The 16,673-nt window shown below is 49.1% G+C and overlaps 1 protein-coding gene across 7 annotated transcripts in view; it reads right to left on the reverse strand.

Moving 5' to 3' along the window:
* PPP2R5C (protein phosphatase 2 regulatory subunit B'gamma) overlaps positions 1-15,328 on the reverse strand; it is a 167,621-nt gene extending 152,293 nt beyond the window's left edge. For 4 of the 7 annotated variants that reach the window (XM_050796722.1, XM_050796720.1, XM_050796718.1 and 1 more), the window contains exons 1-2: positions 15,108-15,325; positions 14,047-14,112 (exon numbers count right to left, since the gene is read on the reverse strand). In XM_050796722.1, the coding sequence (XP_050652679.1) occupies positions 14,047-14,112; positions 15,108-15,134 (93 nt within the window). In that variant the 5' untranslated portion in view covers positions 15,135-15,325. Of the gene's footprint in view, positions 1-14,046; positions 14,113-15,107 lie in introns of those variants that run through there. The other 3 variants (XM_050796721.1, XM_050796719.1, XM_050796729.1) reach the window with 2 other exon arrangements.
* Between the last annotated feature and the right edge of the window lie 1,345 nt (positions 15,329-16,673).

A 16,673-nucleotide genomic window follows, 5' to 3' on the forward strand; every position in this document is an offset into this window, starting at 1 on the left:
GTGAATGGGGTTTCCTTTTGGGGTGAGGGGGGCTTTCTGGAATAGGTGGTGGAGAGGGCTGCACTACCCTCAGCATCCTTGAGTCTTCTGGGCTTATGGTGACAACAGCAAGGGCCCCACGAAGCCAGGGAGACACACACGCTTTGGGAGGATCAGCTGTTCTCGGCACAGAGAAGGCATTAGTGTTGGCTGAACGCGAAGTGAGAAACAACAGGTGTGCTTCCTCAGTTTAAGTGCTTACTCCTGAAATAAAAACTGGATATCTATCTTAAAGCGGTAAGAAATCGCTATAAAGAAGTATGATACTGTTTAGCGATCCGGCTTGGGCAACATCTGAAAAAAAGGACTTGATTCTTCCCCGTTTGCCCTCTTCTGGAATGCTGGTTATGGGGAGTTTTATTTTATTCTACCCACTCAGTGAGGGGAGAGATGACCTAGAATTTACTTTAGCCTCTTGATGTCTGGCTTAATGATGGGAAATTATTTTTCGAACTCAGCTTATCTGTCAAACCCAAATCAAAATAGTCAGCCTTTCCCGTCAGTAGAAGCCACTGAAAGTCGGTGGTCTCGGAGGGTTCCAAGAGAACACTGCGGCCCCCACCTGTCTGAACGGTGGCTGCACCCGAGCAGCAGCTGCATTTTCTAGGAGGAAGGCAGGGGTGGAGTGGATGGGGGGGCACAGTCTGAAATGCTATTTGAAACACTTGTTAGCCACTCAAATGGAAGCTACGGGAATAAAGAGGAAGTTGTTCCCTCCCCTTCCCAGAGCCTCTCCACTGAAGAGACACGGGGTCCCTGGAGGAGAAGGTGTCTATTGCCGTGAGGATCTGGGATTCTGGAGTCTGTGGCTGGGGGGAAGGATGTGGTGGGAGTGTCTGGAGAGGAGGGAAGATGAGGTGGCCAGTCCACATGGCAAGGCAAGGTGCTGCCCAGATGGGCCTTGAAATTATGCAGGAGTTCAGGTTCCCAGCCAGGGTAGATGAGCTGCTGGCCCTGAGCCCAGCCCCGCTGCCAGGCCCAGAGAGGGACAAAGGCAAAGGGCGTTGCCTGCCTCAGTGGTACGTGGCCCTCTCCCAAGTCTTCCCAACAAGCATGGCCGCACTTCCTCAGGTAGAGGAAACAAGACACCAGAGGCGTCCCTCACGCTCAGGGACAACGCCCCATTAGTTTCTAACAGAGACACAGCAAGTCCAAGTGTCCAGGTGCCCTCACAGCGCACAACCTTCCATGCAGCCAGGCAACAGCACCCCAATATATTTGGAGTAAAAAGGCAATCTGTGCAGCAGATACATGGATGTCTATTAGTCTCTCTACTTTGAAATATTTCATGGAAACAGCAAAATGGGCAACTGGATTTGTGACAAAGCCTCTCTCCTAGATGTTTTATCATGTAAGGGATTACCAAATGAAACAAGCCGTTCTTTCTCTTCATTTAAACACTGCAATTCTAAAAATTCACAACTAGATATAAGATATTTATTGTTCAGGTGGGCAGGGCCAAATCACTGATCTCTCAGTATCTCTTAGATGGTGAATAGAGTTAAACACAAAAGATACCTCTTGCACAGACCATAACTAGTACTGGTTTCAGATACGGGCCCAGGGACCCATAGCAGCAGCTTCTCCAAGTGCTGAACCTGATTTGGATTCCAGTAGGCTGGGGCTGGGGAAGCCACAGCCCATGAGCCACATCTGGCCTCCTGGTTATTTTTGTAAATAAAGTTTTATTGGCATACAGTCATGTCTATTTATCCACCTACTGTCTACGACTTCTCTCTTGCTGCAACAGCAAGAGTTAAGTAGTTGCAGTAGAGACCACGTGCCCCCCTAAAGCCTTGAATATTTACTATATGGCCCTTTACAGAAGAAGGTTTCCTGATTCTTGTGCCAGGACAACAGTTTCTGGATGAGAGGAAGAAATAATGGAAAACAGGACAGATTTCCCTGATCAAGTCCGATGATGCACTCACAATCAGCAAACCTCCTGAGCCTGCCTTACAAGCGACAGTGAAGGAAGAGGCAAGTTACGACCTCCAGTAATAAAAAGATCTGCGGAGGCAGTCACTGGTGCATCTCAGCATAGGAATAGTCAACAGATGCAACTTCCATCTGGCAACCACAAAGCAGGGTGGGGCTGCAGGGAGAAAGCAGGTGCTCTGTCCCTACAGAATCCCCCTGAGGCCACGCACTCGGAGACTGGGTATAGCAGAGGATGGGAGTGAGCTATGCAGCTGAAAAGGAGATTGATGTTAGGTCTGAATACTGATCTGTCCATAGCCACCTTATCCCCACACACCTCCTCTGCAGAACATCAGTAAACTGAGTGGTTGTGACAAGAAAAAGGGATTCTCCAAAGAAACCAGTCTGTCGAGGAAAAACTAAGGCTGCTAATGCAGGAGCCGGCACCTCAAAGCAAATTCTCTGCAGTTTAGTCTCTAGGGGCCAAAAGTCACAAGAGCCAGCTCTCAGCCAAGGCCTCTAAAGCAAGTGGTCAGCTGACAAGCCCGCCCGCGGCCAGCTGTGCCAGTGCCTCATCCTTGCCTGTGTGAACAAAGAAACCCTTCATCTGAGAAGCAGAGTCTTCCAGTTGGTCTCCTTGTTCAGCTCTTGCCCCTTGTTCCCACACAGCAAATAGGAAGATCCTCTTACTTCCCTACTCAAAACACCCTAGTGGCTTCCCTCAGAATAAAAACTCAAAGCCCAACTAGACTCAGTGGTTCATGCCTGTAATCCCTGCACTTTGGAAGGCCGAGGTAGGAGGATCGCTTGAGGCCAGGAGTTTCAGACTAGCCTGGGAGACACAGTGAGATCTCTTCTCTACAAAAAAAAAAAATACAAAAATCAGCTGGGCATGGTGGTACACACCTGTAGTCTCAGCCACTTGGGAGGCCGAGGCGGGAGGATTGCTCGAGCCCAGTAGTCCAAGGCTGCAGTGAGCTATGACTGCACTACGGCACTCCAGCCTGGGCAACAGAGTGAGACCCTGTCTCTAAAAACAAAACCCCAAAACAACTCCCCCTCCTCGCCAAAATCCCAAAACCCTACATAGGCAGGCTGTTTATAAGACCCTACCCCACCTTGTCTGTGCCCGGCTCCCTACCTCCATCCCTCCCGCTCTGCCTACCCTCACTTCTCCTTAGCCAACTGAACACCTGGCAGTGGACACGACACACTCACTTCCTCCATGGGGCCTGTGCACTACCTGCTGCCTCTGGCTGAGTGAATATCTTGCCCTAGATCTTTGCACTGTGGCCTCCTTCTTGACATTTACATTTCACTTTTCATGTCATCTGCTTGGTTAGACCATCCCTGACCCCTTGAAGCAGCCTCCCAATCTCCAGCAGAGGGGCTGCCAGAGGGTCCTGTCCACCAGCAGTGTGTGGAGCCATGTGAGGGGTTTTGGTTGTCACCATGGTGTTGAGATCCCCAGGGCCACTGCTCTGCAAAGGTGAGACGCTCTCACGCCCAATGTCACTAGTGCCCTGCGGAAAACACCTGCAGCACCGCACTCTGCTTTTGTGCCCTCACTGGAGGCACAGTCCAGGAGTGCAGGAACTCTGCACTCTCCATGGTGCTCAGCACATGCCGGATCTCAGAATGAACCCGCTGGCTGACTGAGAATGAAGGAATCCCCTGGAGGGAAGCCGCAATGTCAGAGAAAACAGCCAAGATAAACAGGAACATGATACAGAGAGAGGGTATGATCCCTCCAGGGGACAGAAGGGGGACCTGACTCCAGAGCCCAGCCTCTGCCACACTGCACAGCTTCCCTGATCTGGACAGTGGCCCCATTCCTTTTTTTTTTTTTTTTTTTTTTTTTTTTTTTTGAGATGGAGTCTCATGCTGTTGCCCAGGCTGGAGTGCAGTGGCGCGATCTCGGCTCACTGCAAGCTCCGCCTCCCGGGTTCCCGCCATTCTCCTGCCTCAGCCTCCTGAGTAGCTGGGACTACAGGCGCCCGCCACCGCGCCCGGCTAATTTTTTTTGTATTTTTAGTAGAGACGGGGTTTCACTGTGGTCTCGATCTCCTGACCTTGTGATCCGCCCGCCTCGGCCTCCCAAAGTGCTGGGATTACAGGCTTGAGCCACCGCGCCCGGCCCAGTGGCCCCATTCCTAATCAGCAGGACAGTCAAAGCGGCTGTGCTCTGTGAAGCAGGTCTGAGAACGGGAGGAAGATGAAGGGAGAACCTTGATTTCCATATTATTTATTTATTTATCTATTTATTTTTTGAGACGGAGTTGCACTCTGTCACCCAGGCTGGAGTGCAGTGGTGCAATCTTGGCTCATTGCAACCTCTGCCTCCCGGGTTCAAGGGATTCTCCTGCCTCAGCCTGCTGAATAGCTGGGACAGCAGGCACATGCCACCGCGCTTGGCTAATTTTATTTTTTATTTTTTTAAAAAAATTTTTAGTAGAGATGGGGTTTCACCATGTTGGCCAGGCTGGTCTTGAACTCCTGACCTTAGGTGATCCGCCCGACTCGGCCTCCCAAAGTGCTAGGATTACAGGCGTGAGCCACTGCACCCAGCTGTATTACTGTATTTTTTAACCATGTGTGTTTTGGCCCCCAAATAAATAAATAAATAAGAGAAAATGTCTATAAAAGACTAGGAGGACAAAAGGTCTTAACCGCTCTTGGGTCTGTCCAGGTCCCACTCTTACGGGCAATGCAGTCTTTCTCATATGGGTATCAGGTGTAGGCCAACCACAGACCAAACAGCAGACAGGGCCTCCCTCCCATCTCACCACACACTCCCTCTTCTTCTCGCTCTTCTCTTTTGCCAATATATGCCTTCTCTTCCTTTAAATTTCACCTTAAATTTGATATTTCATATGAAGAGTGATAGCTAACAAAATACGTTAAACTAAATTAAATACACTCACATAAGAATTATTTTGGAAAATACTGTTAGGGTCTGAAGTAGCTCTGTCCAGCAGAACTTTCTGTGAAGCTGCAAATGTTCCACATCTGCTGGTCCACAGAGTAGCTGCTGGCCACATGTGGCTACTGAGCATCTGAAATGTGGCCTGTGCAACTGAGGGACTGAATTATTTACATAATTTTAACTTTCATTAATTTAAATTTAAATTTAAAATAGCCATATGCAGCAAACAATGAACATCTTGGCCAGGGCAGGTCTAACCCCTTCAGAGCCCCTTAGTACTTTGATTTTACTACTGGGCAATGCCAGCCCTTGGTCAGAGCTAACAACTGCAGGCTGCAGGGCATCTGAAATTAATCTCTTGAGGGCCATTTTTGTTGTTGTTGCTGTTGAGGTGGAGTCTCACTCTGTCACCCAGGCTGGAGTATAGTGGTGCGATCTCAGCTCACTGCAACCTCTGCCTCCCAGGTTCAAGCGATTCTCATGCCTCAGCCTCCCGAGTAGCTGGGATTACAGGTGCCTGCCACTGCGCCCAGCTAATTTTTGTAGTTTTAGAGGAGATGGGGTTTCACCATCATGGCCAGGCTGGTCTTGAACTCCTGACCTCGTGACCCACCCGCCTGGGCCTCCCAAATTGCTGGGATTATAGGCATGAGCCACCGCGCCCGGCCGCTCAATCTTATATTAAAAAAACATATACCAGACAGTGTGGTGGCACGCACCTGTAATCCCAGCTACTTGAGAGGCTGGGGCAGGAGAACAGCTTGAATCCGGGAGGCGGAGGTTGTGGTGAGCCAAGATCGCGCCACTGCACTCCAGTCTGGGTGACAGTGTGAGACTCCATCTCAAACACACACACACACACACACACACACACACAAGATGAAGAAAAAGCCAAATGTCCTTAATAAAGCAATTTTTTCCCCTTCTGGAGAGCTTAATTTCCAGGCTTGTTCTCTCACTCCCCCAGGTGGAGAACATGAAGATGACAATGTTGTCTGGGTTTGGGAAGCAGCACTTGTTTCACTGCAGGAGCACTGGAGAGTCTCTGCTTAACACAACACACTGATAGGAACGTGCGAGGTGCTTAGATAGGACGTTGTGCTAAACCAGACACCGCTGTGCCCTGCCCTTCGGCAGGTACCCAGTGTTTTAGGAAACACTGGAGACCTGTCTTCAAATGGAAATATTCCAGATGAATCTTCCTGTGATTTAGGAAAACATCACCGCATTTCATGTTGGTGGCAGACGGACTCACTCAGCTCCGCTAAGGATGCAGGTGGAAACCCTTCCACCATCACATGGCAGGGCCATAAGCTGCTGTTCACCCTGCTGTTGCTTTAATGTAGCAACTTTGAGCATCTTTCTTGAACTGGAAAACTTCAGATTTCATATCATTTGCTTGATGAGCTCTTTCTAGAATTGCATATACTGTAGCGAAGCTTTTACTGAAAGAGGGAGAGGAATGCTGATCTTATCTACTGGCCTTAACCATAATACACACCCTAGGATCCACTGGCTTTCTGGAGCTCCATAATTTAGTGGTGAGCCTGTGTCTGCTTAGATGCTTTAAAGCATCTGATTTTCTCACCCAAAACTCCAGGTGGCTCTTTACATGAAATGGCTTCCATCTTGTCCCATCCACTCAAGGACAACAAGATCTAACTGAATGGGGGCCAAGTTACTCCTAAGTATACTGGATGTCCAGAAGCAACAGGTGCTACACTTCAAAAATGATGGGAACGGCCAATACTTCCGTTCCTAACAGGTCAATACTTCCTTATTCTTTTTTATCTCCTCAATCCTCAACACAGTGCTCGCACAGAACAAGACGTGCTCAAAACAAAACCTATCTTATAAAACACATTAAATAGATATGTAACTATGCTCTGAGAAACATTCCCAAAATAAATTTAAATTAAGATATACAAAGCACAAAAGATCACAGGGAAACCTTTACAGTCACTGCCACATACCAACATTTAACAACAGACTGCACAAATGATGCTGGTGCCTTCGATTATAACACCATATTTTTATGGTATCTTTTCTATGTTTAGATACACAAATGCTTGCCATTGTGTTACAGGTGCCTACAGGGTTCAGTACAATGACATGCTGCACAGGTGTGTAGCCTGGAGTGACAGGCTATTCCCTAGGCCCTAGGTGTGTAGCAGACTGTACCACCTGTTTGTGTTAAGCACATGCCATCATGTTTACAAAATGACAACATCGCCTAACAGCGGAGCCCTCCGAATGTACCCCCCTCATTAAGCGATGCGTAGCTGTATTTAAATGGAAATCCTATTTTGAAATGCTTTAATTAAAATAAGATCTTATGAGGTTATACTTTTTACCACTGACCTTTTAACCATGATCTTATGAGACTACACTTTTTTCCACTAAGTATGTAAAAGAAAACTAAGAAAAAACCAAAATACTCTAGTTTTTAAATTTTTCACAAGACATTAGAAAAAGACCTAAATACCATAATCTTCTGCTTTAGAATAATGTTATTTATTTAAAATGAATTACACTGAATAAAAATTCTACATTAAAATTCCCTTATTGGATCAAAAAAGTGATATATAAGCCTCTTAATAAACAAGTTGTTTTATTGTTGTTGCTAATTTACAGTATCAGAAAAATCAGCAACCTAACTGATTTGAAGGTCTCCTTTTCAGTACTTTCAGAACCCACCAACTCAATACTTCTTGACTCTAGGTCCTAATATATACGGCAAGATCAAAGAAGAATCAAACTCAACTGATGCCTTCGAGGACTGAATCTAGCTAGGAAGGCAAGTCACAGGGGAACAAAGGTCATCTAACACAGTATACGTGGCAGAGAACTATGCACAGCCAGCCACTGGTCTAGTAAGTAATTGCTATAAGCATTTAAAAGATGGAAAACGCACAGTCCAAGATGGTGAGAAACAGCTTCACTGACGTTTCTGGATAGATGAGCTTAAGTTGGAGCTACAAAGATGAAAGGGGCCGGGCACGGTGGCTCATGCCTATAATCCCAGCACTTTGGGAGGCTGAGGAGGGCAGATCACGAGGTCAGGCGATCCAGACCATCCTGGCTAACATGGTGAAACCCCATCTCTACTAAAAATACAAAAAAATGAGCTGGGTGTGGTGGCAGGCGCCTGTAGTCCCAGCTACTTGGGAGGCTGAGGCAGGAGAATGGCATGAACCTGGGAGGCAGAACTTGCAGTGAGCCAAGATTGCGCCACTGCACTCCAGCCTGGGTGACACAGCGAGACTCCATCTCCAAAAAAAAAAAAAAAAAAAAAAAAAAAACCACACACACAAAAAAAACGATGAAAGGAGTCAGATGGCCAGCAGAGGATGGGGGAAGAGTATTCTAAAACAGTGGTTCTCAAAGTGTGGTCTGGGGACCGGAGGGTGTCCCTTGACCCTTTCAGGGGTCCACAAGGTCAAAACTGCTTTTATGATAACATGAAGACGTGATTTGCCCTTTAAAGTGTCATTATGGGGAGTTTTTCACAGGCTACACATACAAAATCAGAACAGCTTGCGTGCAGGGGCAGACAGCTACCTTCGACAGAGCCAGATGTTAAAGAGATTTGCAAAAACAGAGCCATGCCACTTTTCTCAGCAAATTAAAAAAAAAATTCTTTCCACATAAATGTTTTTTATGCCGACATGTGATGGGTGTTATTGTTATTATTAGCTGAACTATTTAAAAACTTTCAGCTTTAATTTCTAAGGAAAAATATCAGTATATATACATAACCCACTAAATAAAAGCTCTTTGGGGTGCTCGATCATTTTGAAGAGTATAAAGGAGTGATCCCCCTTCTGTGTAAGCACTCACTGCTGTTCTAAAGGAAATACAATGCTGAGATGTATATGTGCCAGGCATGGTTTGTAAGCAAATGTACATACTCCATAGTGCAGTGGCTCAACAGGGGGCGATTTGATCCTCCAGGAGATGTTAGGCAATGTCTGGAGGCATTTTGGTCGTCACACTTGGTGGGGGCCGTGGGCCACTGGCATTGAGGGGTAAGGCCCGGGACGCTGGTGAATGTCCTACAAAGTACAGGGCCACTGGGCAGCCCCGCGACAAAACATCTGGCCCCACAGTCAAGTATTCCGATTGGAACCCTTGGTCTAGAGCGGTGGAGGTCACAAAGGAGGTACCTGGGGTCTACCGACCTTGCAGCTTGTGATGTAGGACGGGAATGGGGGCTAGAGGAGGGAGCCACTTAAGGAAGAACCCACCACTCTCTCATGCCCCAAGGGCAGCAAGCTCAGGACAGCTGCTTGCTAACAACCCCAAAGCTCAGGGCTGCGCTGCGGCTGCAGTGGCTGCGGGGATGGATCCGCCCTGCAGCACCTCTTTCCCATGCCCCTGGGAAAGACCATGGGGAGGCGCTGGGAAGAGTGAGCCAAGACGCGGCAATTAAAAGCAAAGGATTCCATTTGCTCCATAATCATTACATATGAATTTCAAAAAGATTTTTAAAGTATTATTTCTCTTGGTCTTCTCTGGGTTTCACTGAAGTTCAGCTTAGGGTTATATGGAAAAAGTTGGGAAAAGACTGATGGAAGCGAAGGCATGGGAGGTTCTAGCGCAAGCCCCAAGCTCGGAAGTGAGCCTACAGGGTGTCAGGAGCCCTCCTTGGAGGGGTCATACCGAACAAAAGGACTGTCCTTGTCTTCCTCCCACTAACTCAGGTGAAAACTTGCTACAGAGACTGTGAAAAGAAGGAGTATTTCTTGCAAAGATATTTTTCATAAAAATGTTGTTAACATTTAATGGGTGTATTATTAGATAAATATTTTTTAAATTTCAGTTTTAATTTCTAAAAAAATTACTCCTCGCCTAGCGCCTATGCGACCCGAGGCGACTGTCAGTCTCCCTAGGTCTAGACCATCAGAGTGGTGGCACCGGAATGTAAAGGGAGAGATTATAACAGGAAAAAAGTTGTTACTAAAGGTAGAAGGTGGCAAAGCTAGCTAAGGAGTTGGAGAGAGGATTGTTCTTTCTCTTCAGCAACAGATATTATGTAAGAGTTGCTGTAGAGACTTTCAAACAAAACTCAGCTGAAGCAGGTGTAAAATACATGACAATACTCAAACAACCTTTAATGTGTTTAAAACAAATCACTTTACAAAAAGCATTAACACTTTTAAAAATGTAACATTGGACACAGTACACAAACTTAAAAGAAACAACACCCACCTATGGTCTGATCTTACAAAATGGACTTGAAGAATCTCAGAGCAATTTATTAACATTCCAAATAATCAGAAAATGTGCCTAGTTATGTTTCCACAGATTTGAATGTTACACTGAGAACAGATGCTCAAAAGTGAGTCTCCTTTGTTAATCTCCACAGAATTTTCCAACTTCAGGTGACCCATGAGCCCATTTGTTGCCTCGTTCCTTAGACTTCCTATGAAATAAATCAGCAATAAGGAGTGGGAAGAAACTTTTATTTCCAGGACACATGTACATAAGCAACAAGTCAAAATTAACCATTCTATCTGAAAGAGAAGAAACATGTACCAACACATGTCATTCAAAGAGAAGTTTCTAGAATAAGGCAAAAGTTACAGGGCAGCAGTTATGACCTTTGACAGAATTTTGCTACACTGAAAGATACAGCCTGCCATACCTGCAGGGAAAATGTCTTTCAAGAAGGATAGCACCCCATCTGTCCCATACATTTAAAAAGAGCCTAATCTTAAACTCATCCAATCATTTTAGGGATGAGAAAACAGGGTCACACAAATTAGGTGACATCATTTATGACAAAGCAAGAATCGGCATGTTTATTTTCTAACCCCCAGGCTGAAATATTTTCCACTCTACCACTCTATCCTATACTCCAGGACTTTATCTTTCTTACTGAAAAACCCAAACCATCAAATATCCCCTTGTTCTACCCAAGAATTGTTCTGCAACATACGCCACCTGCTTTCTTGCTTTCTATGAGGCTGAAGAATAGCCAGGCAGGATTTTATTATACGGATTTGCCATATACTTGAAGTAGTGTGTTACGTCAATCAGAGGCCAGCTTCTTGAATGCTTTCTCTGTTGGGATTATTTCCATGCCGTCTGGCTGCTCTGCCCTGGGCAGGTCCCTGCTTTGCACATCTCTTAAGGCTGTGAAGCCCCAAGTAGGGTAACTGTCCCATCAGAAGGTGAGTTCACTGGGTAATGGGAGCAACTGCTCATTGTGAAGGTGACATGATGTTAAAAGGCTTGAAAGGGGCTGGGCGTGGTGACTCACATCTGTAATCCCAGCACTTTGGGATGCTGAGGTGGGCGGATCACCTGAGGTCAGGAGTTTGAGACTAGCCTGGCCAACATGGTAAAACCCTGTCTCTACTAAAAATACACACACACACACATAAATTAGCTGGGCATGGTGGCAGGAACCTGTAATCCCAGCTACTTGGGAGGCTGAGGCAGGAGGATCACTTGAACCCGGGAGGTGGAGGCTGCAGTGAGCCAAGATCACACCATTGCACTCCAGCATGGGAACAAGAGCAAAACTCGGTCTCAAAAATAAAATAAAATAAAATAAAAGGGCTTGAAAGCAGCATGGGGCTGTCAAGCCTATTTAAACCGTTCAGGTTAAAATATTCAAGTTAAGAGTAATACTGAAAGAGAGGAGAGGGAAAAAGTGTGCAATAATGGTTTAATTCACCTGCATGAGTCAATCATATTTGGTAAGTGGGTGGAACTAGAAGTGAAGCAGTCAGCTGAAGACTGAGGGGAAAAAAAACAATAATAAAAAAGTTAAGGGTCAACTCAAAGGTCAAATGAACAGAAGTGTCCCAATTTGTATTCCTGAAAAACAATTTACACAGTGATCTGCCAAGTGTCAAGCTTAATATGCCATGTTGCCTCTGGTATCCTTATAAGGAAGCAGTGAAGGGCCCAACATTTCAGTATTTTTCAGTGGTAATTTCAAGCTCTGTAGCTCCAGCTCTTAGACAGTAGCACTAGAAAAAATACAAAAAGACAAGTGGGGCATCATACTCAGGCACTGCAGGCTACACCGCAGGTCTTACATGGCTGGCAAACTGCTTTCAAAACACACATTTTACATAGTAGTGGTTTTGGTATCTTTGAGTTACTGACAGACTTTTCAGGTTTAAACTTAACATTATTCATCCTTACAGCCAGGATCTTCCTACTAAAAATAGGAATAAATGAAATATACACACTGATGCTCCTATCCCTAAAGTAAGAGGATATAGGTACGTTAGCAAGAAAGTTATGGGGAGAAGAAATCTTAGCAGTTTTAATGAAAGATCAAAAGACCAAAAAAAAAAAAAAAAGGCATATCGCATACACCTCCATGAAGCACCTACGTTTCATCTTCATCTAAACGAATTTAGTCAAAAGGGTGACAGGGAAGAAATAAGCAAGTGAAATCCAAGCATGGCATAGTAAACCTCAGTTGTCTGCTATAAAGACAGGGAGGGACAGACTGGCACAAATGATCCTAACTATTGACATTTAAGGAACCTTTTGGATTTCTGCTTTTTGCTTTGGGGAGGGCAACAGATTTGCTGGAATAAACCACCTGCTGAAGAGGAGGGAGGTTCAGAATACACCAAGTGATAGAAAAGAGAGAACGCAGAGCTAAAAAAAAGTCCACTGCAGATCATCGCCAGTTCACTGTGCTTCCCAGACAGAACTGAACTCATTCTAATTTGGCTTACAGGAGGAAGTCTGACACTGGCAAATAAATGTCGTTTGTGATAAGACTGGGACCTCAATGATCCAGCTCTGGAGAAATGACACTCTATTAAGCCAATTATCTGCTACCCATGGATTCAAAAGGACCCATCAGCTCTGCCTGGGTCCACGCAGCTCCTGAACCCTTGGCCCCAGGTGCTCCAGTTCAACAATAAATCACAAGGAAGAAAAGGCAAAGGAAAGTGGTGACTCTGCAAATCCTCTGAAGGCACTTCACGGTGTGAAGGAACAGTATCAACCTTGTTCAAGTAGATGCAGTCCTCACTTGGCATTCCAGCTGTTCCTCAATGAGGCCAAAGCCAAGAGGCAAAGAAATTCACAAGTGGCCAATGCACGCGCGTGCACGCACGCAGGCGCGCACACACACACACACAGAATGTGAACAACAATAACATATCAAAATCAGGTAAATTTTTCAAATACCAACATTACGGGGGAAAGAGGCCAAGGAATCATCAACAGAAATAGGGAGCTAGCCCAGGACGTCAGTAGCAGAGATAGTATGAAGGAAAACAAAGGTGATGGAAGAAAAAGAACCAACCACTGAGTCGCCTGGCAGCTTGCAAAGAAGTGGCGGTGGCGGGGGATGACCCTAAAGCTAAAAGCAACATAGCAACACCCACCATAGACCCCATAACACCAACCTATACAGGAGGGCTGCTGGGTTTGAGGTGTGGGAAATGAACTTAAAAATACCAGTTCCAGGCTGGGCACAGCAGTGGCTCAGGCCTATAATTCCAGCACTTTGGGAGGCTGAGGTGGGCAGGTCACGAGGTCAGGAGTTCAAGACCAGCCTGACCAACATGGTGAAACCCCATCTCTAATAAAAATACAAAAATTAGCCGAGCATGGTGGTGGGCACCTGTAATCCCAGCTACTCAGGAGGCTGAGGCAGGAGAATCGCTTGAACTCAGGAGGCAGAAGTTGCAGTGAGCTGAGATCGAGCCACTGCACTCCAGCCTGGGTGGCAGAGTGAGACTCCATTAAAAAAAAAAAATTAGCTGCATGTGGTGGCATGTGCCTGTGGTCCCAGCTACTTGGGAGGCTGAGGTAAGAGGATCACTTGAGCCTGGGAGGTGAGGGGTAGCAGTGAGCAGAGATTGAGCCACTGCACTCCAGCCTGGGTGACAAAGTGAGACCCAGTCTCAAAAACAAACAAACAAAATACCCCCAAAAGACCCACAAACCAACTCCATAGGCAAGCACAGTTTTCATAAAATCATTAATAGTTTTCCAAAGCAAAACAGTAAATACCTAAACAACTAAAATTGAGGGTTATGAAAGACACCACAAAAAAAAAAAAACCTCACAGAGAGAAGCATTTTAGAAGATTCTAGGCTTTATCACTCTCAGTTTTTCTACCTTAAGTTAAAAGCTGTGTATGAAATACAAAGTCAATATTTGATGACAGTTACCTCTGATTCTACTGTGTCTTGTCCTTCTTTTGAACTTTTTCCACTCTTTCCTGCTTTTGGTGATTCCTGGTAAACATCAAGCAAAGGCAATTAGTCTTCTCACTTTTTAGACAGGTAAATATCAGATAAGCCAAATGCAGTTTTAAAAGTGATTTATTTATACAACTTAACTAGAGCTTCTGATATTTTTAATTCATCCCATTAGGAAATTCTATATCACATTGTTTAGGATTCCAACAGTGCAATGCCCCCCACCCCCCATTCAGATTCCTTTCGTTTTATCTGCATTTGAGGTTGAAAACTTCAAGCAGAAAACAGATATATCCAATTTTACACAGTGCTTCTGGCATTTTGAGATCCATATCACATCCCTTTCTTCCTTCCCACCCTAAACCCTATGAGTGAGGATTTCTGGGGTGATAATGAAACGCTACAGAGCTCCACCTGAAGCAGAAACATACCCGCCCCCCTCGAATGCAAACGCAGCACCCTTGCTCGCAGCCCTCACCGCCGCCGCCACCCAGGATAATAATAGTGTTTGAGAGCCTCACAGCGTCCCTCTGGGGCGGCACAGAATTCCTTACCAGCTTTCAGCGGGGTCCCTTCCCGCTCCCTTTCCCCCGTCCAGGGGTCCCTCCCCAGGAGTCTACAGCCCCCATCCCTGAAGCTCCTTTCCGGGAGACTGCGAGGCTGCGAAACCCCTCGGCGGCCGCACCTGCCCGCCCAGGCCCACGGCGCGCTGTCGGGGGCCGGCGCCCCTCCGACCCTCTCCCCGGGCCGCGCCCTCCCTCCACGCTCAACCCCGGCCCGTCACGAAGGTCCCCGCGGCCCGGGCCTGGGCCCCGCGGTTCCGGCGCGATCCCCGGGCTCCCCGCCCCCACCAGGCTTGAGGGCGAGAGAAGCCAGGGGATGCCTGGCCCGGCCGCCCTCGGGGACGGGGAGCCCGCGGTGTCGGGCGGGGAGGCTGAGCCGGGGCCCGGGCGCAGGACCCCGGTGCCGTCGCGCCCTCCCGCGGCAGTCCCTCCCCGCTACCTCCGTCCCGCGGCCGGGCCCGGACTCACTTTCTCCTTCTTGTTTTTATTCGGCATGGCTGGAGCGGGCCACCTCCGCCGCCGCCGCCCCTGCCGCCGCCTGCCCCCGCAGCAGCAGCGCCCCCACCCCGGCCGTCGCGCCCCCGCGGCCGCCGCCGCCGCCGCCGCCGCCGCCGCCCGGGGACTGAGTCGTTCGCTCGCTCTCGCTTCCCCTTTTCCAGGCTCCCAAAGGCTGCGGCAGCCGCGGCGGCGGCGGCGGCGGCGGCGGCAGCGGCGGCGGCGTCTCTCCGCCCCTCCCCCGGCCGGCCCGCCCCGCCCCTCCCCACCCCCGGCCGGCCGCCCCGCCCCGCCCGCTCGCCTCTCGCCCCGCCCCCGCGCCCGGGCCCGCCCCGCTGCCCTCAACAGCGCCCTGCCATTGGTCGACGCGCCCCCACGTGCCCTAACGCTCCCCGCTCCCCCCACCCTCTCCGCGCGACCCGTTCACACCCGCGCTCTCCGTCGCGAGTCGCCGCGAGCCGCCGCGAGCCGGCCTAAGGCAGGCCGCGGCCTCAGGGCACGGGCCTGGCCGCAGAGCAGAGCCGAGCCAAGTCAGGGGAGGGAGCGTGTGGCTGCGATTGCGGTGATAGGGCCGTGGCCCGCTGTGGAGGCGCAAGACAGAGCGTGAGACGTAGGAAATGCACATTTGAAATGTATGGCAACAACTTCTGCAGCCGGCGAGGCGTGAACCGCGGCCTCCTGGCCTCGCCCCCTCACCGCCGCAGGTCTCGCTGCAGTCAAGAGTGCCCCGCACGCTTTGCACTGAGGCGCACAGAGAGGCCCGGGAACCGAGAGAGCGGCTGTTTCGCGGGACCCCGCTAGGCCCCGCCTCCCCTCCCCTCCCTCCCTCTCCTCCCCTCAACCAGCCCCCAACCCCTCCCCTCCCCTCCCCTCCCCTCCTCTCTCCTCCCCTCAACCAGCCCCCAACCTCTCCCCTCCCCTTCCCTCCCCTCCCCTCAACCAGCCCCCAACCCCTCCCTCCCCTCGACCAGCCCTTGCCCTCGACCGGCCCCTCCCCCCGACCGGCCCCTCCCCTCGACCGGCCCCTCCTCTCGACCGGCTCCTCCCCTCGACCAACCCCTCCCCTCGACCAACCCCTCCCCTCGACCAACCCCTCCCCTCGACCAGCCCCTCCCCTCGACCGGCTCCTCCTCTTGAATAGCCCCTCCCCTCACCAGCTCCACCTTCCGTAGATCCTCCCTCGAGGTCCCGCCCATCCGACAGGCCCGTCCCTCCCTAGTTGGTCCCGCCCTCCGCAGTTTCTCTCGTAAGGTCCCGCCTACCCGACAGCCCCGCCCTTTCCTGGTTGGTCCCGCCCTCCGCAGCTCTTCCGTCGAGGTCCCACCCACCCGACAGCCCCGCCGCTCCCCGTTGGCCCCGCCCCCCGCAGCTCCTTCCGCGAGGTCACGCCCACTCGTGCAGCCTCTCTCCTCCGGCCTCGGCCCCGCCCACCGAGGCCAGGCCTCGAACACTTGGTGGCCGCTGCGCCAATAGGATTTTATTTTTATTCTTTAATTTGACTGGATCGTAAATGGTAAGGAAACCTCTGCATGATGACTG

Source organism: Macaca thibetana, chromosome 7, assembly GCF_024542745.1.
Source record: "Macaca thibetana thibetana isolate TM-01 chromosome 7, ASM2454274v1, whole genome shotgun sequence".
Classification (NCBI taxonomy): domain Eukaryota; kingdom Metazoa; phylum Chordata; class Mammalia; order Primates; family Cercopithecidae; genus Macaca; species Macaca thibetana.